Source organism: Oryctolagus cuniculus, chromosome 13 (genome assembly GCF_051225735.1).
Source record: "Oryctolagus cuniculus isolate XC-2025 breed Fujian yellow rabbit chromosome 13, ASM5122573v1, whole genome shotgun sequence".
NCBI lineage: Eukaryota > Metazoa > Chordata > Mammalia > Lagomorpha > Leporidae > Oryctolagus > Oryctolagus cuniculus.
In genome coordinates this window covers 27,039,616-27,065,115 of record NC_142879.1, presented here as the reverse complement: position 1 = coordinate 27,065,115, position 25,500 = coordinate 27,039,616, and the positions used below count along the sequence as shown (strand labels likewise).

The window sequence follows — 25,500 nt, the reverse complement described above, 5'->3', positions numbered from 1 at the left end:
AGGTCTGACTTTAAAACTACTGTGTCTTCCAAATCTTAGCGAGCATTCTACGTGTTTAGATTTGCTTTTCCTGTTGACGACCGGCACCCGTGCCTCACCAAAGCCTTGCAAAAGACCTAGACGCTTCCAGAGTTGACCTTACGGGAAAATTCCTGCTCTCGGAGTCACAGGCGATTCACACTTGACAAATTCCAGGTCCCTGTGCCCTCTGTGATAACTCTCCTCTCTGCCAAATTTGCAATTATTCTGTAATTTGCTTCACCCACAAGCATAAGCCCTGCTATTGACTGAGTAAACTGAGCAGGGCTTTTTCGACTTCTATTCTGTTTCCCAAAATACGATGAACTGCAATCATCTGATGATGAGCTTGTACTTGAATCTGCAGTGGCTGAGCGTGCAGTGAGTCACTCCGGTGAGTTTGTACCTGTCAGTCAATGTCTCAGATTGTGCCCTATTGCCAGACACGGCACACAGCAGTGTTCTTGGGACTCCTTGGAGTTATGAGGGCAGTACAAGAGCAACCCTTGACCTTGAGGATTTTATAGCAGTGTTTAGGTGACAAATCACCACACGTGTGTGGGGAGCAGCCCGGACTAGACTAAGTTACTCGAATTAAGACTTATTCTATGCATCTGCTCTCCCCCAATATGGCGTTGGGAGAGAAGTAAACAGCTTCCGCACAGCTGCCTCCAGTTCAACCAATTAACTGTAGGACTTGCTCCTGATTGGAGAGCAGCGTACTCGGCGTGTGGGCGGCCGAGTTGGGATTGGCGGAGGAGGACTATAAAGGAGGAGAGAGACGGCATGCACCAGGAACATCTATGGGGAACATCTAGCTGAAGGAACACCCGTGCAGCCCCCGAGAGAGCCGGCCGGCGGTGTGCCGCTCCCCTGCGGAAGTGGGGAATGCGGCCAGGGGGAACTGCCCTTCCACGGAGGTGGAAGGGATAGTAGCCAACCCGGGAAGAACCAGCAGCAAACCCGGGGAGGGCCGAGCAGACGAAAGAACAGCGCAGGGTCCTGTGTTGCTCCTCCACGAAGAGGGGGAGCGACACACGTGAAACTATGTCCAGTACATAGCACGTAGTGGATGAGGGAGATCCTCGACAATTCATAGAAGATGCTTATTATGAAAAAAAAAACTATGCATTTTTTGCATCAAAACCAACTTATATTTTAGTTCTGTTTTATCATGAATTTTTGAAGTACAGGGTGGGGGGGTCAGTAAATATTTTAATGAGAACCTACTATGTGCTGGGTATTGCATCAAGAACTGTAGTAATGCATGCGCGCCCTCCAGGTACTCAGCTTGTGGGGAGACAGACTATTCATTCTTCATTCATACTTCATTCGAAATCAGGAAGATCCACAGCTTTTTCCCCTAGATAGCCCCTGGCCGGATGCAGTAAGGATTAAAGAGCTACCAAGGGCCGACGGTCGAGGTGACTTTTGAGCTGGACATTGAGCTGAGCATTCTCTAGGCAGGGGAGGAAGGAAGGCATTCCAGACGGGGCGGGGCGGGGGGGAGCATCTGAGAAGCTCTGTGTGCCAGGAAGACAGGGGCTATGCCCTCCTCGTCTCCACGCTTATTCCCTGCATCTTGCACAGTGCCAGGCGTGTTGCAAGGCCCACAGCCAGTGAGCATGCAGTGGGTGGAAAGGTGGAATTGTGAGGACACAGAGCATGTCTGGAGCATGGCAGGGCAGGTGCTGGGTGGAAGCGCAGGTGGAAAGCAGGGAGTTGGGGATCGAGTAGGGAAGGGGCTGACTGCGACAGACCTTAGGGTTGTGTGCACTCTGCCCTCCCCGCCAACCCCGGGACAAAGCAGTGGGGGTCACAGGGTCTTGTGGTGGCAGGTGGACACAAACAGATGCTTTTCAGGAAGCTTGATGGGGCAGGGCTGACCGTGGGTTGGGTAGAGGCTGCAGCACTGGTCGGGTGGGGTGATCAAAGTCCAGATGACACAAAGAACAATGGTATCCCCACTGTTAGATGCCCTTCATTCAAAATCAGGAAGATCCACAACGCACAATGAATGCTCTTCCATGTCCTGAAATGACGACAGCTTTTTCCCCTAGACGTTTTCATTGCCAAATTCAGGATCCCTTGGGGCAAGCTGTGGGGAGAGGGGGAATCCCAGCCGCTTTACTGGTGCCCTAAGCAGGTACTTGGCTGGCCTGGGGAGTGAAGCAAGGTTGCCTGAATTGAGGCAGGACTGGTGAGGTGAACAGGAGCCATTGGGTTGGGGGAACTTCCAGGCACATATTTGAAGATTCTGACAACAGTGTGGTATAAGGACAAGCAGAGGAGGGGAGTCCTAAGGTGTTAGGGAGTGTTGAGCTGGGGACCATGGGGACCAGAGATGTCAGGAGGGAGGGGAAAGAGGAAGGAATGGTAGCGGGGTTGGGTCCTAGAGCTCAAGATAGCCCTCTGATTACTGGAAATTTACTGTTAATGACCAAGCACCTTCCAGTCACTGGTTCACTACCCAAATGGCCACAACAGCCAGGGTGGGTCAGGCCGAAACCAGGGGCCTGGAACTCCGCCCAGGTCTCCCACGTGGGTGGCAGTGGGGAGCTGGATCAGAAGTGGTGCAGCTGAGACTCAAACTGGTGCTCATAGGGTATGCTGGTGTTGCAGGCAGTGGTTTAACCCGCTGTGCCACAACACTGGCTCCTGGAATCTGTGTTTTCCCTCGGGCTTCTGATGATAACATTGACCCCAACTATTTTTCTGATTGAGGGAACAGTGTGGTTGGTTATGGAAGAGCTAGGAGAAGCTAATGATCTGGCATAACGGGATGCTGACCAGGAGACTGTTTTTTAAATAAGAGCCTGTTTTCTCAGCGCTATGCCACTATGTAAAAAGGTGTTTACAAACAGTTTATGATTTAGGGAAAGTTGTGGAGACAGGTGATTTTTAGAAGGCAAGAGCACGGCCGGCGCCGTGGCTCACTAGGCTAATCCTCCACCTTGCGGCGCCGGCACACCGGGTTCTAGTCCCGGTCGGGGTGCTGGATTCTGTCCCGGTTGCCCCCCTTCCAGGCCAGCTCTCTGCTGTGGCCCAGGAGTGCAGTGGAGAATGGCCCAAGTCCTTGGGCCCTGCACCCCATGGGAGACCAGGAGAGGCACCTGGCTCCTGCCTTCGGATCAGCGCGGTGTGCCAGCCGCAGTGCGCCAGCCGCAGCAGCCATTGAGGGGGTGAACCAATGATAAAGGAAGACCTTTGTCTCTCTCTCTCTCTCACTGTCTAACTCTGCCTGTCCAAAAAAAAAAAAAAAAAAAAAAAAGGCAAGACCACATATACTGGAAACTGAATGCAACCACAACTCTACAAAAATATAAACAAAATACAGAATGCAGAAAGAAGAAATAGCCACAACATACTAAGAGTGTTTAACTCTAGATGGCAGAAATATAGGTAGGTGATTTTGTTTCTCTTCCACACACACATTTCTGAATGTTCCAGTTATTCTACAGTTGAGACATGTTAATTCTTAAACAAAGTATACATTTTATTTTATACTGAAAGTAAAAACCGGTATTATTCTGTGCTTCTCAAAGGGTGGCTTTTTCCCAGTCCTGCCATTGAAGGACATCCAAGAGTGAGATTCCATGCAAATCATATCCCGCCCAAATCAAGCATGCCAAGTACCTAGTACCTACCGTGTGTCAGGGGCTGAGATGGAAGACAGGGAAGAATCATTAGTTTCTAGGGGGTGGGGGTGGGGGTGGAGAATGGAATGATCAATTAGTCCTTAATAAACTTGGTTTTTGTCCTGCTAAGCCTAGCAGTGGCTGATACAAACAACAGGAAAACAAACAAACAAACAAACTCTAAGTGTACTCATCTAGGCTGTGAACACCATGGAAATAACATAGGACCAAGGTTCAAGTCCTGGTTCTGTACCAACTGAATACTGCTGGGTACCTCCCCGAGGGTCAGATTCCTCCTGTGTTCATCAAGGAGGTTGTACTAAGGCGACAGCTTCAGGACAACAGCAGCCCCACCTCCTGCCACTCACCAGTCTGCACAGCAGTAAGGGAGCCAGTAGGACCCACTTTTGCAGGATTGCTGTTGGAGCCATACGTTTATGTGTATACATACAGACACACTTCAAACAGCTCATGGAAAAAAATGAAAGTAAAAGCAGTTTATTTTGGTACAATACTTGTTTCATAATGCATAAAAAAGGAAATGAATATTATGAAAAAAAATTTTGCCCTAAAATAAACTCATAGTTTAAATTATTTTTCTTCATTTATTTGAGAGGCAGAGAGAGCAAGAGTGAGAACAGAGAGAGAGAGAGAGAGAGTGAGAACAGAGAGAGAGAGAGAATACTTCTGTCCACTGATTCACTCCCTAAATGCCCACAACGGCAAGCCAGGACTGGGCCAGGTCAAAGCTGGGAGCTGATGCCTCAGTGTAGGTCTCCCAAGCACATGGCAGGTACTCAGTTACTGGAGCCGTCACCACTGCCCATTCGCAGGTCTGCATTAGCGGGAAGCTGGACTTAGGAGCTGCAGGTGAGAGTTGATACCAGGTACTCTGATGTGGAGGTAAGCATTTTCACCACTAGGCTAAGTGTCTAACCCCATAACCTTTTGGAAGTATCCACGCGTGTGTAGAAAGAGAGAGAATTAACTCAGTATCTCTCAGTAAATGGTAGCTTTCTTATTGTAAATTCTGAAGTTCCCTTCAGTTGCTCAATTCCGTGAATTTCTGGCTCTGTGTCTGTAGTCAGCAAGAACTACAATATCATTGTTCCACTTTGAGAGGCCTCCTCTCTTGCCGTCATTCCTGATTGACCAAGGGTTTTACAGAAGGTGCACCTACCTAGAAGTCACCAAGGGGGTCATGCTGTCCCGTGTGGGACACATCTGGCTGGACATACCAGCTCCTGCCCTTAGTTTCCAACACTTACTCTCTCTTTCCTGGTCTGAAAAGTTGTCACAGTTACATGGGAGTGCTGCAAGGAGTAAATTCATCCACTTCTTCATCAGATATTTATCGAGCGCCTGCTACATGCCAAGCATTGTTCAAAGTGCTGGGAAGACAAGAATGAACAAGGCAGGCAAGTGTGGCACACCTGGCACTTAGCTCCCTGAATATTAATTTATCCTCTTACGTTTAATTTAAATTTAAACAAGCTACAGTGGAAACTCAAGGAGATTCTCGATTCAGAACCAGTGTTGTCTCTTTAGTGTTTCTTTAAAGAAATTGGGAACAAAATATTAGCCATTACTCTTTTTTTTAAGATTTATTTATTTGTTTGAAAGTCAGATTTACAGCGAGAGGGAGAGATAGAGAGAGACAGAGACAGAGACAGAGAGAGACAGGTCTCCCACGTGGGAGCAAGGGCCCAAGCACCTGGGCCATTTTCCACTGCTTTCCCAGGCCGATAGCAAGGAGCTGGATCGGAAGTGGAGCAGCTGGGACAAGAACCGGCGCCCATGTGGGATGCCAGCATCACAGGAGGCAGCTTTACCTGCTATGACACAGTGCAGGCTGATACTGATCATTACAGAGTCCGTGTGCTGGAGAGAAGCCCCTGTCTCCCCTCCCCCTTTCATGTTGGCCTTAACAATGGAGAGGCTGAGTAAGAAGGGGCGCATGCACTTTGTCCCTGACGGGGAAAGCCTCGCTTTCTAACGTCTGCATTCCCCACAGTGCACTCTGCGCCGGCCCCGTTACAAGCCCTGACATGCCGAACCAAAGGAAACACAAAATGAAAATGAAACACATGTTCCACCTGAGTCACTGTCTGTGTTTCTCCTTTGTCACCAAAGCAATGAACTCCCACGCAACAGAGGCTTGTTCTATTTAGGTTCCAAAGCGTCATCTTTGTAATTACAGCACACTATTATAGTTATAAAGTCAACAATTGGAAAACACATTCTTAGAAACATCTCTGTGATTCATGAATATTCGGATGGTGAAATCACAGGGGTGGAATGCTAACCTTGCTAACATCCTGGTGATAAAGATCACTTAGCCGCTAAGATTACGCAGTGAAAAGTTAGCCTTCACGTGCGGCGGGAACCAGAGGTAGAAATCCAGGAGCTACATTGATTGTTTGGAACAAGCTAGGTTTACCATGTATAGCTCCTCTGTTTCTAAGGTAGAAACTCCCTTGGCTTGTCTTCGTTAGCTCGGAAGTACTTACTGGTCACTTCTCTGTCCCTGTCCTGCCAGGTTGGCTAGGGCCACACCCCATAAGCACTTTAGGCCCCAAGCACCTGAAGTGCTGGAGCTTTCAGTTTCTCATCAATCCTTTCATGTCCTGAATTTTTTTTTTTTGCCTATGCAGAGCCTCTGCCTGGAATTTCTTCCCTCCCCTTCCCTCTCCTCCTCACCACCCAACCTCTCCACATTTTTTTTCCACTTGGAAAATTGCTATTTTATTTGCTCTTCCAAAGTCCAGTTCCAAAGTCATTTCCTCCTACAGGTAATGGAATGGTAGTAGACACATCGAGGATCAGCTATGTAAAAATGAAAATGTGGAGCCCCTTGTTTAGAAGTAATAAGAATTTCAAGCTGGTGATAGCAGATCATTACGCCAAGGGCAGGATCTTTTAAGTGCAGCATCCCACAGGTTGCACATTCACAAAGCCAGCCCAGGTTACACCTTCCCATCATTCTTCGTGGATTTTGTCATGTCTCAGCTGTTCAGCTTCTTCCACCCCAATTTAATACCTGTTTCCAAGTTTTTTCTACAGGAAAGCCGGGGCTCTCACACTCCTGGGTCATGTGCAAGGGGTGACCAGTCAGAAGAAATGGAGCCAGGGCCCCCCAAGATTGGTCCAGGAAGTCTCAGGTCCCAGTCAGAGCCCACGAGATGCTGGGAGCCTAGGGCTGGGACTACTTGTTCACTCATTTTCTTGGTGCACTTGAACTTAGGGGGACGTGAACCTGGGGCTGCTGGGGTTGCATCACTGGGGCAGGGAGGGGAGGTGGGGGAAGAGCAGGGACCATAGGGGTTCAGAACCAAGAGATGAGAGGCTGCACGCACAGCCACATTTACTATGGAATTTTCAGCTATTGCATTGGTTAAGGCATTTTGACCTGTTTTTTTCTGATCCTTCCAGGAAGAGTTCCAGGGACTGCACATCTATTTGGTCTTTACATGCACACATTAATATGTGTGTTTCCCCACTGTTCTGTGAGCTCCTTGGGTGGGGGCAACAGCCTATTTTGCTCATCTGATCATGTGCAGTGCTTTGGGTATTATTAAAATCTATTTTAATTTTTCAAATAAATAGAGTAACTGAGATAGGAGTGGTGCAGATTATCTTTTAAAATCCCTTCATATTTTTTCACAATATGTATTTTCCCTCAACCTTTTGACAACACCTTTCAAATTTTTTTCCCCACCAAAATGAACTTATGTTCTAATTCCATTGTCCATGAATTTTTTCAAGGACCCTAGTAGAGATGGCAAAACAACAGTGGACAGCCTCATCTCTGTTACCCCAATTTTTGTTGCAAAATTTAACTGGCCTGTGAGCCCCTGCCACACTCATTCCATTCAGTACACACTATGTCCACACGGCCCAGGGGTCCATTAAGAGGTTAATTCAGCTCCCAGGTGCTGGCAACACTGCTTTTTTTCCCCTAAGCTGGAGGCCTTTGGGGCACCCAACAGCTTCAGCCACTGAAGCACATTGACACCCATTGGCCTGTACATCTCCCACGACCTTAGAAGGGGCTCAGGGTGGGAAGGGTCATCTTCACTTCATAGCATGGGAGTTGAGGTGCATCTGGTGGATTTCAGCAAGCTCTAGAGCACATACAGGATGGCCCACTCACCTCAAGTAGCCACTGAGCACTTGCACTCTACCTAATCCCCAATGGAGATGTGCCTTCAGGGGAAAATTCACCCTGGCTCTTGGAGACTTAGTATAAAAAGAGAACATAAACTCCCAGTCATGGGTCCTACATTAATTCCACATTGAAATAACATTTTGAATAAATGGAGCTAAATCAGATATTTGGTGTTGAAATGAATTGCACCTGTTCATGTGTGTTTTTATCCACATGGCTACCACAACACCAGCCACGTGTGTGGCTCACGCTTGATTTCCCTTGGATCTACAGTCACACAGCTTGGCTCATGCTGTTTCTATCGAGAGAGTCAAGCTCTCCTCTCCCCTCGTGCCATACTCAGCTCAGCTGTCTCTGCTCTGTCTCCTTCCCCTTTGCTCCCTGAACCTTCCTCCCCCATAAGACAAAATGCGTACGAGGTGGACTGTTTAAGTCTGCCACTTACAGGCCTCTGCTGATTTACAAGGGCACAAAATAAACACACTGACTCTGAACTTTGGAAACTTGTCAGGACTTTTAGGTCCCTATCCTCTGAATATTTACTTTTTAAAAATGTTATCTGTATTTAATTTTAAAAGAAAAATAGCCAGCCATGGCTGGGGAGTTAAAATAAAGCATGTTCTAGCCCTTGTCGATCTCTCACTAAATTCCTGCCGCATGTACATTACCTGGGATGAGTCTGGGCTTCACTCATCACCTCCCTGGTCCCTGTGTACAGGGCCTACTCGCCAGCTGCTCTTCACCCCCACTGAGCCCCAGACAAGGGAAAATGGATCTCAGCTACAGGAAGAGAACTACCTTAGACAAAGAGAAGACTTACTGTCTGTGGCAGTGTGGATGTTAGAACAGTCCTCCATGGCTTTTACAGAGATCTGTATGCCTCCAAGTAGGCACTCGTCTTCAGGTAATTCAAGGGCTACCTGCAAATAAGGAGCTGTGCTGGGTGAAACATGAGAGCTCAAGGATTCTGGGAGTGGCTCTTTTCAGAATTGGGGACTCTTTGAGGATCCCTAGAACGAATAGTGGTGATTGACATAAATTCATATCCAGAGACACAGCCACACAGGTATGCTTATGCACACTTACAAAGGCTTAAGAGCATTTATCTGTACAAGCTGTATCATCAACAGATGGATTAGGCTGGCAGCCCCCCCACTGATCCACCCTAGGGTCCTTACAGATGGGACCACCACACCCCATGGGCCTCTTGCTCTGATGGAACAGGAAGCACACAGCCCACCCTGGAAATGGAGCCTGAATCCATTCAAGCCCCTAGAGCTGTACCATTTGGAAATTTAGGGGATAGAGGAAGTAATGAAATGATGCTACAAGGATGCAATCAGACAAATACAGAAGGGGGGAAATTCTACCTAGCACATTACTTAACTTCTTCAATAAGTAAATAGCATGAGGAAAAAAAGGGAGGAGGAATTAAAATGGATTAAAAGAGACTTGAGACATAACCAAATATAGTGTATAGACCTTGTTTGGATCCCACTTCCTTCAAACTAATTGTAAAATGACATTTCAAGGGATACTTTTTGAAGCACTAACATTGAGTAGCTAATGAGGTAATATCAAGCAGGTACTGTTAATTTTGTTAGGTATGTTGGGATTATTATTTTCAATGCTCTTATAAGTCTTAAAAAGGAATATAATTTTAACACATGGATGAACTTTAAAAACATTATTTATTCTAAGTGAAACAAACCAGACAAGAGAGGACAAATACTGCATGAGTCCACGTATGTGCACTATTTAGAACAATGAAATTCAGAGACAGAAAGTGGAATATGGTTACTAGGGGCTCAGTTGAAGGGAAATAGAATGATGCACATGCCTGGGGCCTGGATGGTGGTGATTGTTGTGCGTCATTGTGCAGTTACTTCATGCTACTGAATTGCACACTTAAAATGGTTAACATGGTAAATTTGATGTGATGTATGCTGTACAACAATTTTAAAAGAAGACTTTATCTGTTAGTTAGAAAGATACCCTGAGATGCCTTCATTTGTTTTAAAGCAGGGTTTTGGCTATCTGAGGGTTTATATGTGTACATGTATGTTTGAAAATCTCCATAATTAAAAATTTTTTTAATGATCACAAAATGCCTTGATATTAAGGATAAACAAATATAGAATATCTTCAAAAGTTCATGAAATATGCGTATTATTAAAAAATTATGCATGGATTTCAAAATTTTTGCACCAAAGTAAACTTTGTTTTTTAATTTTATTTTCCATGAACTTTTTGTGCAAACCTGTCCACAGACATAACAGAGCACAGTGGATTGGCACAGTGGACCAAGGACAGGGTTGTGAAAAGCATTCCCCATGATTAAGCCATTGGCGTCTAAAGCAATTGCCTTTTTTTTTTTTTTTTTTTTTGACAGGCAGAGTGGACAGTGAGAGAGAGAGAGACAGAGAGGAAGGTCTTCCTTTGAAGTTGGTCCACCCTCCAATGGCCACTGTGGCTGGCGTGCTGCGGCCGACGCACCGCATTGATCTGATGGATGGCAGGAGCCAGGTACTTACCCTGGTCTCCCATGGAGTACAGGGCCCAAGCATTTGGGCCACCCTCCACTGCACTCCCTGGCCACAGCAGAGAGCTGGCCTGGAAGAGGGGCAACCGGGACAGAATCCGGCACCCCGACCGGGACTAGAACCCGGTGTGCCGGTGCTGCAAGGCAGAGGATTAGCCTAGTGAGCTGCGGCGCCGGCTGTATGCTTGCTTTTTCAAAACTGCCTCTTGACCTCTGCCTTTGTGGGAATACCCTATGCCCTTCTCAACCAGCTTGGTGAGTTTCTGGATTATGTTTTTCCCTCACATATAAGCCAAGATCTCACTTTAGTTTTGCCTCCTTGCAAGAGGGCCTGGTGGCAGTTGTTGAAGACAGATCAAAGACTTCTGTCTAGCAACAGGGGTCCTCTGTCTAAGGAGCAGGGGACACTGCGGTGCAGTCACACAGTCGGCTTCTTTAAAAAAGATGGGTCTTGAAGACATCTCCTTAAGGACAGGAAAAGCATGCCAAGTAGAGAAATCAGAATATGCAAAGGCATGCAAGCACAGAGGATTATGTTTCCCTGCAAAGAGGGAATGTAGACACATAAGGGAAGCTGACTCTGGGGAAGTAGATGGAGTTAGAATGGGGGTCATCTGGAATGTCTTGCTATGTTCATTCATTTTACAGAGCATAATAAGGGCCGGTGTCTTTGCAGAGACAGACACTGTGCCTTTCCCTCCTAACTTTGAGAATAAGGATGATGAAGGGAAATCTATACCAGCTGCACATCCTGGGACGTCTGGCTATGGGTTCAAAGCTGTGTGTCACACTCTGAGCCCCTAATCCTCCTGCGAAGTCCAGCTTTACAGAGGTGGATGGGACCAGGAAAAGTACAGGAGACCTGCTTAAGTAATAAAGGAAGATTCCAGACTCAGAGTAAGGTTTGGTACATGAAACCAGATCCAGGGGCAAGCACTGTGGCTTGGTAAGTTAAGAAACCAGATCCATCCGAAAGGAATATGTCTCACTTCTGTGCAGTTTCTCCGCATTATCGAAATGGTCAGCACACTTACCTTCTAGCCAACAGTAAGAGCAAAGAAAACACATTATCTTGCCCCTCTAATGTTGCCCATGTTCAATGCTAACTTCGTAAGACTTCCACCAAGAGGCCCATTAAGCTTAGGTTACCATTTAAACAAGAGCCCAGGAAATGTGCTGTTCCTGCAGGAGTGATGTGGCTGGAGATCATGAAATGACATCTGCAGTTATGGCTCCCATGTTCACAGTGAATTCAACTTTTAAGTGAGTGTTCTACTCTGTTCTGCTTTAAAAATGGAAGTATTCTGTGTTCAATATAAGAGAAATCAGATAGAAAGGAAGTGTTGAAAACTAACAGTGCCCACCCACATCCTGGCTCCTCTCAGAGGCTGCTACCTTCAGTTGGCTCTCTTAAAAATGATGTGGACAGTGCACTTCCTAACTCAGTAATATGTTTGTAACTATGCGGTCAGTTGAAGACTCACCTCTGTGACACAGAGCTTTAGACACAGAGAAGATTTAGCTTTCTCCTTCCCTCCCCCCAGCTTTAGTCCTTTGCTTGGTTTCCTCTGCATGTGGACACAATGCACTTGATCCTCCAGCTACAAAGCCCCTTCTGATGCCTGCTGTGTCAGTAGAGGTGATCAGCACAGTTTCCTTCTTTCCCTCTCTCTTCCTCTCCCATTATCTGCCACCTATAGCTTTAATTTTGCATCATGAATGAAAATGTTGGGCAGGCATTTGGCCTGATGATTGAAGACACCCATTGGGGAGCCCACATCCCATATTGGAGTGCCTGGGTTTGAGTCCTAACTCTCCTCCCTATTCCAGCTTCCTGTTAAATGTACACCCTGGGAGGCAGCAAGACATGGTTCAAGTACTTGGGTTACTGCCACACATGTGGGAGACCTGGATGGCGTTCCCGGCCCCCAGCTTCAGCCCAGCCCAAGCCTGGCCATTGCAGGCAGTTGGGGAGTGAATCAGGGGGTGGGAACTTGTGTTCTTTCTCTCTCTGCCTCTCTAGTGTATTTAAAAACTTAATTTTTAAAAAAAGAATGAACATTTACAATCAGCTGCTCTGTCACCATAGTTAAATCTTCCTTGCTTTGTGTGTAGGTTGATTTTAATAGTGATAATGATGGCCGGCGCCGCGGCTCAGTAGGCTAATCCTCTGCCTAGCGGCGCTGGCACACCGGGTTCTAGTCTTGGTCGGGGCGCCGGATTCTGTCCCGGTTGCCCCTCTTCCAGGCCAGCTCTCTGCTGTGGCCAGGGAGTGCAGTGGAGGATGGCCCAAATGCTTGGGCCCTGCACCCCATGGGAGACCAGGATAAGCACCTGGCTCCTGCCATCGGAACAGCGCGGTGCGTCGGCCGCAGCACGCCAGCCACGGTGGCCATTGGAGGGTGAACCAACGGCAAAGGAAGACCTTTCTCTCTGTGTCTCTCTCTCTCACTGTCCACTCTGCCTGTCAAAAAAAAAAAAAAATAGTGATAATGGGGGCTGGTCTTATGGCATGGGGGTAATGCCACTGCCTGTGACACTGGCTTCCCATATGGGCTCCAGTTCATGTTCTAGCAGTTCCACTTCAAATCCAGCTCCTTGCTAATGGCCTGGGAAAGGCAGTGGAAGATGACCCAAGTGCTTGGGCCCCTGCCACCCATGTGGGAGAACCAGATGAAACTCCTGGCTCCTGGTTTCAACTTGGCCCAGCCCTGACTGTTGTGGCCATCTGGGGAGTGAAGCAGTGGATAGAATGTATCTGTCTCTCTCTGTGTAACTCTTTAAATAAATAACTCTTTAAAATTGTTTTTAAAAAAATGGAAATGAGGCCGGCTCTGCCTGCGGCACCGGCACCCCGGGTTCTAGTCCTGGTTGGGGTGCCAGATTCTGTCCCAGCTGCTCCTCTTCCAGTCCAGCTCACTGCTGTGGCCTGGGAAGGCAGTGGAGGATGGCCCAAGTGCTTGGCCCTGCACCCGCATGGGAGACCAGGAGGAAGCACCTGGCTCCTGACTTCGGATTGGCGCTGTTCACAGGCTGCAGTGCGCCTGCCATAGCGCGATGGCCATAGTGGCCATTTGCGGGGTGAACCAACAGAAGGAAGACCTTTCTCTCTGTTTCTCTCTCTCTCACTGTCTAACTCTGCCTGTCAAAAAAAAAAAAAAAATGGAAATGAATTAAGTGAACATTATTACAGTTTTGTAAATTTGGACCTTACTTTCATCTTGACCCAGCCACAGTCACCATTCATGTATCACTTCAAGGAGAATCCTAGAAAAAACAGTCAAATGGTTTCTCTCCTATAGCACAGCTTCAAATGCTCAAAGCAATGCTGTATATGACTTGGTTTTAAATAGGAAAAATTATTTTATTTTTAAAAAGCACAAATATGTCTGCTTTTTCACAGAAAAAAAAAAGCCATATGTTTTTGATACTTATACTTTTAAAAGGGAAACTGTTGCCCAAATGTGAAGGCAGCTGAAGTGTGATATCATTTTGAGCAATCGTAAGGAGGGGGTATGTGGACAGTAGAGGAAGGAACAAAATCCAAAGTGGCCCAAGTGGGAAGTCAAGAGGAGTGTTCAAAATGGGGAAACCAAGAAATTGGTGGTGTGCGCAACATTATTTATAAATATGGAAAAGAGAAAGTTAAAGGAATTGAAAGTTTTTGTTTTCTGGGAGTGGGAATGGGGTGGGATTGCATGAACTGGGAGATTGTTGTTTTTTGTTATAGGCCTTGTTGTATTGTTTAACTTTTAATTTTTTTTTTTAAAGGCAGAGAGAGAGGGAGAACTCTTCCATCTTCTGGTTCACTCCTCAAATGGCCTGCCTTGTGGCATAACAGGTTAAGTCACCTCCTGCGATGCTGGCATTTCATATGGGTGCCAGTTCTGGTCCTGGCTGCTCCACTTCCAATCCAGCTTCTTGTTAATGCACTTGGGGAAGCAGCAGAAGATGGCCCAAGTACTTGAGTCCCTGCCACCCACTTGTGAAACCCAGATGAAGCTACTGGCTCCTGGCTTCAGCCAAGGCTAGCCCTGGTCATTGTGGCCATTTGGGGAGTGAACCAGTGGACAGAAAATCTGTCTCTGTCTCTCTCGCTGTAAGTCTGCTTTCAAATAAATACATATATATATATTTTTTATAAAATGGCATAACATCCAGGGCTGGCACAGTCCGAAGCCAGGAGCCTAGAACTTCATCCGGGTCTCCCATGTGTGTGGCAGGGGCCCAAGTACTTGGACCGGAAGGAGAGCAGCTGGAAATCAAACCAGCATTTGTATGGGATGCCAGCATTGCACGCGGCAGCTTAACCCTCTGTACCCCAATGCTGGCCCCGCCCACCCATGTTTGACTTTTTAAACTTTGTACATGTATTACTATGATATATGTGAAAATTAAATTTTGGAAGAGTAAATATCCCACTCATCTCACTTGCAAGGTGACCCCTGCTGACCCATTGTGACAGACAAGAGCGAGGCACTGAGAAGAGGAGCCAGGTCCTGTCTTGTTGCCTGGTGGCAGCCCTCCGGGTATGACATGTGATTCTTCGTTGGTAGACCCCAAGCCAAGTGTTAGCAATCCAAATCTTTGCTGTTGACCAGATCTGAACTTCCCTCTGGTGGGCTGATACCAACACATCTGTTTAGGAATTGTCAGTGAGCAGGGAGAGATGTGTGCTGGGCATCCTCACATTCAGAATGTGCATTTTCACTCAACCCCTCCTTTCCTTTAGTTTTTTTTTTTTTTTTTTTTTTTTAAAGATTTATTTATTTGAAAGGTCAAGTGGTAGGGAGAGACGGGGCGAGACAAAAAAAACTCTTGGACCTGCTGGTTCCCTCCCTAAATGGCAGCAACAGCCGGAACTGGGTCAGGCCAAAGCCAGGAGCCAGAAACTCCATCTCCCACATGGGTGATGCTGGCATCTCAAGCGGCAGCTTAACCCGTGGTGGCATGACCCTGGCCCTTCGATCTCCCTTTCATCCAAATCCACACGCTGCTTGCAATCTTTCCATCTCAGCTTCTTGTAATTTCAGGTTTTCTTTCAAACAATCTTCTCAAGGTGGGGGGCAGCCACCTGGCTTCAGGTGTAGAGGGAGCTGCTGGGGGCCGTCACACCTTTTGGTCCAGACCTCTAACTAGTCTCCCTGGTTTCAGCCTTACCACTCGCACTCACCTCCCACGGTCACTGGGGCCCCTTCAGAGGTGCTAAATTAGTTAATTAATTATTACAATTATTTAATGTGCCCCATCTCACACCTCCCGTCTTCCACATTTATGTTGATCTGATCTCTTGTCTGCTCTTCTCCATCCCCTTATCCTTTCTGTCCTTATAACTGAATGCATTTTGTTTCTCCCTTCAGTGTTATTTTTCAAGACTTGGAGAGAAAGAGAGGACATTTGAGTGGACTGATGAATGGGTGACCACGTGGTCAATGCTAAATTGGAACTGAACTTGCACCTGACTTTAAATGGAAAGGCTGGCTTTTACTTATCATTTTCTTCTGCCCTCTGTCATAAGTTCACAGTCCAGGGTATTTCCCTGTTAGCAACACTTTGTCCCCTGGCCAATGGCTGCTTCCCTGAGTCCAGCCTGTGGGCTTCTAAACATGTGAGTTGGTCACAAGAAGTCCAGGCCAGCAACTGTGGTTTACATCATGTAACCTGCTCCCACGGCAGCAACCCCAACTTCTGCAAACATCTGCTTGCAAGCCAGTTGTTTGGAGTACAAAACATTTTCCCATAGAAACAGTATAATAAAGGAATATTTTAATCTCCAAGACAGCTTGTGAAAGTCTACTTCACTCAGATACATATCAGAGGTACCAATGTTCTTTATTTACTAATGCACTCATCCATATTTATCAAACACCAACTGTGTTTAATTTGACTGTTATATTATTATCATAAGATCCTACCAAACATGATCTTTTAAAGATGTCACTTTTTCTCAATTAATAGCTTGCATTGTTTTTGACTTCCGAATGTTCCTCTCTTTCTCAAAACATAATCTGCTCCGTCCTTCCCCCAGCTCACTCCTCTCACCTTCAGGGGAAAAGGGAAAGCTGGCGTCAGAGCACATGAAAACGCTCATTTGTCAGAGGCAATAAGCTCCCGGCAGTGCCTTCCTCACTCCCGTGGAGGGTCCAGCCCAGGGTCACCAGGAGAAGTTGCTCATTGTGCTTTCCCAGGGTGCTCTAATGACTTGAGAGAAAGTGGGAGTCAGGGCCGATGCTGTGGAGCAGCAGGTTTAGTTGCCAGCAGCCCATGGGGGCGCTGGTTCAAGTCCTGGCTGCTCCACTTCTTCTTCTTCTTCTTCTTTTTTTTTTTTTTAATTTTATTTTTCACCTGAGAGGCAGAGTCATAGACAGAGAGAGGGAGAGAGGGAGAGAGAGAGAGGGAGAGAGAGAGAGAAAGGTCTCCCATCTGCTGGTCCATTCCCCAAATGGCTGAAATGGCCAGAGCTGGGTCAAGCCGAAGACAGGAGCCAGGAGCTAGGAACTAGAAGTCTCCTTTGGGTCTTCCACATGGGTGCAGGGACTCAAGCTCCTGGGCCATTCTCCACTGCTCTCCCAGGCCATAAGCAGAGAGCTGGATTGGAAGAGGAGCAGCTGGGACACAAACAGGCACCCATATGAAATGCTGGTGCCGCAGGCGGAGGTTTAGCCCACTACGCCACGGTGCCAGCCCTGCTGCTCTGCTTCTGATCTGGCTCCCTGCTAATGTGCTGGGAAAGCAGCAGAAGGTATCTCAAGTCCTTGGGCCCCTGTACCCATGTGGGAGATCTGGATGGCGTTCCAGGCTGCTGGCTTTGCCTGGCCCAGCTCTGGCCATTGTGGCCATTTGGGGAGTGAACAGCAGATTTGTTGCCTCCCAGATGCATTAGGAGAAACTGAATCAGAAGCAGAGTAGCTGGGACTCCAACCAGCCACTCTGACAGGGGATGTGGGAATCCCAAGCGGCAGCTTAACCCACTATGTCACAAACACCCACCCTCACGTTGTAATATTTTTGTATGCCCATTCCTGTCTGGCTTGCAGGGGACACATGAGCTTTGTGGCAGAGATTTTAGACTCTCACCAAATTAAATTCTTGGGCACTTTCTCCAACACTGTTCTGACCAGGATTATCCACCCAAGATGGCAAACTCAAACAGATCATTCATTCGTTCTTTCATTTCTTCCCCAGGTTCAAGTGTCCATGGCAAAGCCTGAATACCTGCCTAAAATCATTCAGTCTCAGGTTAGAATGTGCTGCTCAATCTCTATGCAGGGAGAGACGTCAGGGATTTTGATTGTGAAAAAAGAAAAAATTATTTTTCTTAAGGGCCTGTTTCAGGAGGAGGCTTGCAGAGCTCTTGGCCAAGGGACAGGTCTGTTCTTCCAAGGCTTCCTTCCGGCACTCAGTTTCAGTGACTCTTGTGACATGGCAAAAGCTGGATCTCATGACCAGCGAGCTTTTCCTCCAGTGCTAGTGACTGTGACTAAAATAGGGCTTTGAGGGGGGGAGCCCACACAACCCTCCCCTGGGGGAAGTTCTAAAAGCCGCACTGCTTTGTAAGGATGCGATGGGGTTGAGAGTGCAGGTGAGGAGCCTCTTCTCTTAATGAGATCCATAGTGTGTAATGTGCCAACGCCCTCGACGAGCTCACTTCACATGGAATGGATGGGGGTTGGGCACGGGTTGGCCAAGCTCCATGAAGGAAGGTGCAAAATGCAGGTTAACATAGTAGATAGTAGGGTTGCCAGGTAAAAGTACAGGATGTGAATTTCAGATAAACAGCTGATAATATTTAGTATAAATATGTGTGTGCATATCTATGTATATGTATGACAATATCTGTATAAGTGTGTCCCATGTAGTGTCTGGGTATACTTATGCTAAAAATTCTTTTTTACTCAAAATTCACATTTACCTGGGTACCGTATTCTTATTTGCCAAACTTGGCACCTGTAGTTGCGGGGGAGGAGGGAGATTTTCTTTGGGCTTAAGAGAGCGTTGTTTGCTCTCTGAAGCTCCATCTCAGTCAGAAACCAGTGTGCTCTGTATGTTCATTAGAAGACTGAGTAACATTCTACTGGCCAAGTTCTAATGTCTAATGTCTCTGTGCTAGAAAACTTTAAGAACTGTATTTCTTTGAGAATGTGCAATTATATCCCTTATCCAGAGGCTATCTGGCATCTTCAAATATCAGATCACCACTAAGTGGTTATTGCATGGCTAAGTGAGATATTTCAGATGCGTATTAAGCATGCCTCAGGGGATTGAGTAGTTGCTTTTAATTTGTATGGTTTGCATTTTCATAGCATAGGCCATATTTTCTTTCTGCTGTCTCTTTTCAAACCATTAATAATTGTAGCATAAAATATAACTTTTTCATAGCAGTGCAAATGTCTAAGGAACCACAAATATTTTTTACATTTTTAAATTCAATAAATCCTACTTCCATTGGTAAAACATCAAGGACAACAATAACAACAAAGCAAAACTCCTACGACTCTCATAAGAGATGCCAGGGGATTCACATTCATTTAGTTCACTCTGGGCACTGGGGAACTTATTTCCTGTATCTACTCGAAACTGATTTCACTGGGAATTTATCTGAGTTCTCGGTTGTGTTTGTTTTGTTTTTGTTTTTGAAAGGCAGACAGAGAGAGGGAGGCAGGGGGAGACACACACACACACACACACACACACACACAAAGAGAGATCTCTCATCTGCTGGTTCACTCCTCAAATGCCCATAATAGCAGGCTGAGCCAGGGCAAAGCTGGGAGTGGGGAACGCAATCCAGGTCTCCCACATGAGTGACAGAGACCCAAACGCTTGTGTCATCACCTGCTGCTGGCTAGTGTGTGCATCAGTAGGAAGCTGGAATCTGGAACAGAGGTGGGGCTTGAACTCAAGCACCCAACTGATATTGGACATGGGCATCCCCAGTGGTGTCTTAACTGCTATGCCAAATACCCAATCTAAGTTACTGGTTTTTGAGTTTTCCTCTGCAAAGGAGCAATGGGGAGCAAACTGGGAAGTGGCTGGGGTTTCCACTGGAGGCGCACCCACCAAGAGCAGAAAAGAGTAAGCAAGCACAGATGCCCCACTGAGACATGTGACAAAGAACCCAAAGACCACCACAGTCAGGAATCACTTCCCATAGGAGCCAGCCCACTCTGCCAGCCCCAGTGGGCAGCACCGTGTCACCAAGGCATATAATAGTGCTGTATATTCTCACATAAAATTGAAATTATGTTCAAGTCAAAAGTTTGGCTTCCTATTCTTCTCCAGAAAGGGCACCATGGCACTTTTAAATGTATTTTTTATAGCTTTGATAATTCCAGGCAATGTTAGACTTTGCACAGAAAATTGGAGTACTGAAATGTGAGATAATTGCTGGCTTGCCACCCATGGATAGGATACCAGGACCTATGTATGCTGCAGTAATAGACAACTCCAAAACAATGTCACTGTGTTCAAAGATGAAGTTTAATTCTTATTCACACTATTACATATCAGCTGGAGGAATCTTATTCTGATACCCAGACTGATGGCACAGCCACCCTCTGCGTAGAACATGGCTATTCTACCCCGGGATGTTCATTGAACAGAAGAGCAATTCAGAGGTTAGGGTGATTAGGTGACTTTGCCAGAAAGGAGACAGAGGCAGTGCAGAAACCAAGGTCTTACAGCTCTCATGCCAGTGGTTACTCCCTTCAGCAGATACAAGGTCTGTCCTAGGCTGACGGCTTCCCAGGGAGACTGGGGGTAAAGAAAGCTCCAAGCTGAGCCCCAAAAGTTCAGGCCTTCACTTTTTGACATGTTAGCCATCCTTCACTCACCTACTGCTTTATGCGCTGGGGATACAAAGGTGATCGAAACATGGACAGCCTCTCTCCTTGTGGGGCTAATGGCTTATTATGGGAGGTGTTGAGTCTCCCAAGCTTGGGGAGAGACAAACAACCTTGGAGCTCTAGCTCCTGGAAACTCCTGTTATGGATTGGGGAGCTGAGGAAAAGGGTGGGACCACTGCACTAGTGGGAGAACAGGGAGGAGTGATCTCCAAGTGGGAGAGAGAGGGAGAAAACAACTATGATTTCCATCTGAGAGGAGCCAGCAAACCCAGATTCCAAAAGACAAAGGAATCTAATGCTCAGAAGAACAGTAAAGTCAATAACCAGGGCAGTATTTTTACTCTAGATTGAAACTAATTTTATAGGGCAGCCTAACAAAGAAATTTGAGTGATACATTTGAGATGTCAAAAGAGATGGATAAGTTACAAGACAAAATAGGTAGAAATACTTTGAATAGCACGTAGTATGAAAAACAGCCAACTGAAAACTTCAGAAATGAGTAATACAAATATCGAAATTCAAAATATCCTAAATGAAAAAATTCCTGGCCTAGATAAAATTGAAAGGTACATTAGTGAAGTGAGAAAATGTGCTTAGGAACCTACCCAGAACATGGGCAAAGGAGAGAAAGTTTTAAAAAAACACAATAGATAGATTGATGGATGCCATCTAATAGGAGTTCTGAAGAGAAAAGGAGGGAATGACAGTGAAGCAATATTTGAAGAGATAATTGTTGATAATTTTCCAGAATTGAAGACTTTAAATCAAATGTACACTTGAGTGCCAAGCAGGGAACTAAGAATAAGTTCGTACCTAAACACATTGTAGCAAAATTGCAAACCATTAAGGATACAGAGATAATCAGAAGATAACAGAGATAAAAGATGGATTACCAACAAAGGAATGAAAATTAGTCTGAAGAAAGCTTTTCAAAGGCAACAGTAGATTCTAGAAGATAATAAGGGTAATATGTTCAAAGTGCAGAGGGAAAATAATTGTCAATCTAGAATTCTGTACCCTGACAAATAGACATTTGAGACATCCAAAGATCAAGAGAATTTCCAACTAGATTGTCACTAAAAGAACTAGTAAAGGTATTATATTTTGATAACATAATTAACTACTGATTGTAAAAGAAAACCTATTTTTATGCTTACAAAGGGCAAGAAACAAAAAGAAGGGAGACAGGGTTCAACATGTAACTAAAAAGTACTGGGGCCCTTGTTGTGGTCAAAAGGACAATGAAAGTTCTACTTTAAAAGAGTATTCAGTAACACCAAGATGAAAAACCAGATACACTGGACAATAAATAAGTAAAGCATTCACCTTAGGAAAGTAGGCAAAGACAAGAGAGAAATCTAAACTAGAACTCAGCAAATAATAAGCATAAGAGAAAAGCAACAGAAATTGTATGATGGGTAAAACAACAAGTTGATTTTTCAGAAAAGTTTACAGAATAATAAACCCTGAGCATAACTGATCATGAAAAAGAAGAAAAACACAAATAGAAAATAGGAATAAAAAAGGATAGACATAGATTCAGAGAGGATTTCAAAAAACATAAAAGAATAATAATGACAACTCTATCTCGATAACTATGGAAACCTAAAAGAAGTGAATAATTTTCAAGAGAAAAATTGGTAATTTATTCACATGAAAACAGAATAAAGCTTAGCCACTAAATTAACTATTATTCAAAAGTTCTCCAAAGACCCCAGGCCCAAAGGGTTTTGCCAGATCTTCAGAATACAGATAAACCCTGCTTTAAAAGCAAAAACCAAAAGCTGTTGCAGAGAATGGGGGAAGGAGAAGGAAGAGGATTGCCCAATTTAATTTTTTGAGATATTAAAGTCAGACAAGCACAATATAATGAGAGAAAATTGTAACAATATCACTTGTCATGTAAATACAGAATCTTTAGAAAATGTGACCATGTAGTAACTATTTAATTTCAAGAGTGAAAATGTAATTCAAAAATAGAAAACCTTTATTTAAATTATAGATTAAAATGAAAGGATTGTCTCTATATTGTTTATCTTTTTACTATCAGTAAAAATGTAGAAAAGATATTTGACAGAAGGTAGCATTCATTCATGATATTAAACAAGCAAATAAAACACTAGTAATTGAAGTATAGAAGACAATTTTACTTTACCTGATGAAAGCCTTATATCAAAACTCCACAAGCAAATATTGTACTAGCTGGTGATATCTTAGACACATTTCCATTAAAGTTAAGAATAACAGGATACTGGTTATAAGCATTCAGCCTTATACTGAAGGTCATAACTGATGCAACATAAAATGATGGAGACAGAGGCAGGGGAGATATTGGAAAGAAAACTCTTTTTGTTTGCATAAAATGTGATTTTCTCCGTAAGGAACTCAAGAAAATTCACAGAAATGTCCTTAGGGGAAAAAAAAGTGTTCAGATACCAAAAAAATTGCACCCATTAACAGTAATGGAATAGAATATATAGCAGGAATATATATGAACAGAAAATATAGTAGGAAAAAATCCTATTCACAATCGTGACATTTTTTGTAATTTAGGGACAAACTTATTAAAAGATACACAAAATCTCTCTGAAGAAAACTATGAAAATATTTTTGAAGAATATAAAGGAAGACCTAAGTAAATGGCCAGAAATACCATGTTCATTGACTAGCCATAAAGTAACATTGTCAACTATCTCCGTATTGATCTGTAGACTTGAAGCAATTTTAATTTTAAAAATTCCCCAAATCTGTGTGTATATTTCTTAAGCTGATTCTAAAATTCATGTGAAAGTCCAGGAAGAGCCCAGACAATTTTGAAGAAAAAGAAGAGGATGGCAAGATATGTCTTAATAGAAAACTAGTCTTAAAAAGACTGTGGTGGTATTAGGGGATATACCTAGAGATGAATGGGACAGAACAAAAGCCCAGAAATAACCTATATCTGGGAGAGAGCTCCACACATGACTGATGTAGCGTCACAAAGCACGTGGGGACAAAGGTGGGCTGGACAGCTGGTCACTCCTCAGGGAGAAAAGTAGAATTACATTCCAGCTCACACCGACAGTAAAGATTAAAGATCTAAATGTGCAGAGCAAAACTTTGCAACTCTTAGGGAAAAAATATGAAAATACATTTATTGTCAGCAAGTAGGAAAGATTTCTTATATGAGTTGCAAACAGAACAGAAGGGCTTTGCAATGTACCTAACCAAAAATAGGAGATATTTTAAGAAACAGAAATTATATAAGCTTACTTCCTTGATCACAAGGCAATAAAATTATTAATAATAGAAATTAAAACAAAAACAAAGTACTAGAGTGAAGCAAAATTAAATAAAATAAAAATTAAAGCTTAAGAAAATAGCAGTTAGAAAATAATTAAAATAAAGGCACACCATGTCAAAAATTATGAAATCTCCTCACAGTCATACTAAAAGGTTAAGAGACAGTCTGATTTCATTATTTCCAGGAAAGAAAACCAAGAGTATTCAACCCAAGGGTTTATAAAGACAATAACAATAGCAACAACAAAATCTCTGAAAACCTAGAAAAACAGAATTTCTAGAGGCAAAAATAAATTAAATGAATTAGAATACAGGAACACTTACAGAATTAATTCAAAAGCTACTTTTTCAAGAAGTAATAAAATAGACAAATCTTTTAAGCTAAAGAAGAAATTCCTATGAACTATAAAAATAGAAATAAAAAGGGGGGATTCAAAACCAGAGAAGAAGGAGATGTTTTAAATATAAGATAATAATACTTTGCAAAATTGTAAGTAATAAAATAAAAACCTAGATTAACTGGATAGTGTTCTGGAAACATACACATTACCCAAATTAGAAATATGAAGTCTAAATATTTCAATTACAGCTGAAGAAACTAAACAGAAAAAGAAAAGTAGAGAAAAGAAGGAGAAAAGATTTCCTTGGCCTAGAAAACTTTATAGGGAGAAATCTTTCAACTCTTAAGGGACTAGGTAGCTATTATGCTTCACTAATTATTAAGAAATGTAGTTTCTAATTTACTTTATAAAAATGACCTTACTTTAAAATCCTGAAAAAGATAGCTCAAAAAAGAAAATAATAAGCTTATCAGAATTACAAATATAAAGAAGAAAAATCACAGATAACAGAGTATCAAAGAATAACCCAAGTAAGGATTTACTTAGAAGGAAAATGCTTTCTTTTAATACATGAAAAATCCAATAGCATAATATGAGGTACTTCAGTAAGTTTATGCAAAAATGGAATTAAAAGATAAGTTTATTTTGGTGCAGAACAGTTTTGAAATCCATGGATATAAGTGATCTTCAAAAAGTTCATGGAAAATATGTGTCATGAAAAAACTGTGCCTGGATTTCAAAACTTTTTTGCACTAAAATGAACTTAGCTGTTAATTCCATTTTTCCATGAACTTTTAAAAGTACTCTTTTATACCACATGTTAAAAGAGAAAACCCAAATGAGAGTCTCAATAGATGCAGAAAAGACATGAAAATTGAATAGCTAGCTCTTTTTAAAAGAAGATTTCAAATTTAAGACTTCTTCTAACATAAAATTGATTTGAAACAAAACCATCTTTAAAAACGAAATACTATGGTAATATTATTAACATGGTTTATTTTTAACTTTGATCTGAAACTTCTGAGCAATGAACTATGACACACAAAAATGAGATTCATAATATTGGAAGGGTGCAAGCATATTTGTAATTGTTTATAGATGACATAATTATATTCCTGGAAACTCAAAAAAAGCAATTCCATGAGAACTATTAGAATTGATATGAGCTCAAGAAAACTGCTAACTATAAAAAATCATAAAAGTGGGTTTTCTATATAGAAAATTTCTTTATAGCTTTTCTATAAAGACATACAATATTTCTGCATCCATTGCAGAAGACATTGTTAGAATATAATTTTAAAAATAAAATTATAATAATAAAAATAAACAATGACATTAGAAACTTATATTAAATTCTTTTGAAAGCTTTAATGAGAATATGAAGGACTCATATAATAAAAACTATGAAATGTTATTGAGAAATACAGAAGATTCACATGGCAAGTTTAATGACAATAATGCCAGTTTTTTCAAATTGATTTGTATGCTCAATATAATTTCAATAAAAATCTCAATAGGATTCTTTTCAGAATTTGACAAAAATCATTCCAGTGTTCACTGAAAGAATAATTAGGTATGAACAGCAAAGAAAAATGTTGACTGTAAAAAGGAATGGTGTGTTTTTAATAATTTTAAAAAGCAAGTTTCAATAAGATAGTGTGGAAG

At 43.5% G+C, this 25,500-nt stretch overlaps 1 protein-coding gene across 1 annotated transcript in view; it reads right to left on the bottom strand.

Moving 5' to 3' along the window:
* LOC149122527 (uncharacterized) overlaps positions 1-25,500 on the bottom strand; it is a 38,664-nt gene that overhangs the window by 5,769 nt on the left and 7,395 nt on the right. The window contains exons 2-3 of the mRNA XM_089312159.1: positions 8,645-8,744; positions 3,666-3,711 (exon numbers count right to left, since the gene is read on the bottom strand). Of these exons, the coding sequence (XP_089168285.1) occupies positions 3,666-3,711; positions 8,645-8,681 (83 nt within the window). The 5' untranslated portion in view covers positions 8,682-8,744. The remainder of the gene's footprint in view (positions 1-3,665; positions 3,712-8,644; positions 8,745-25,500) is intronic.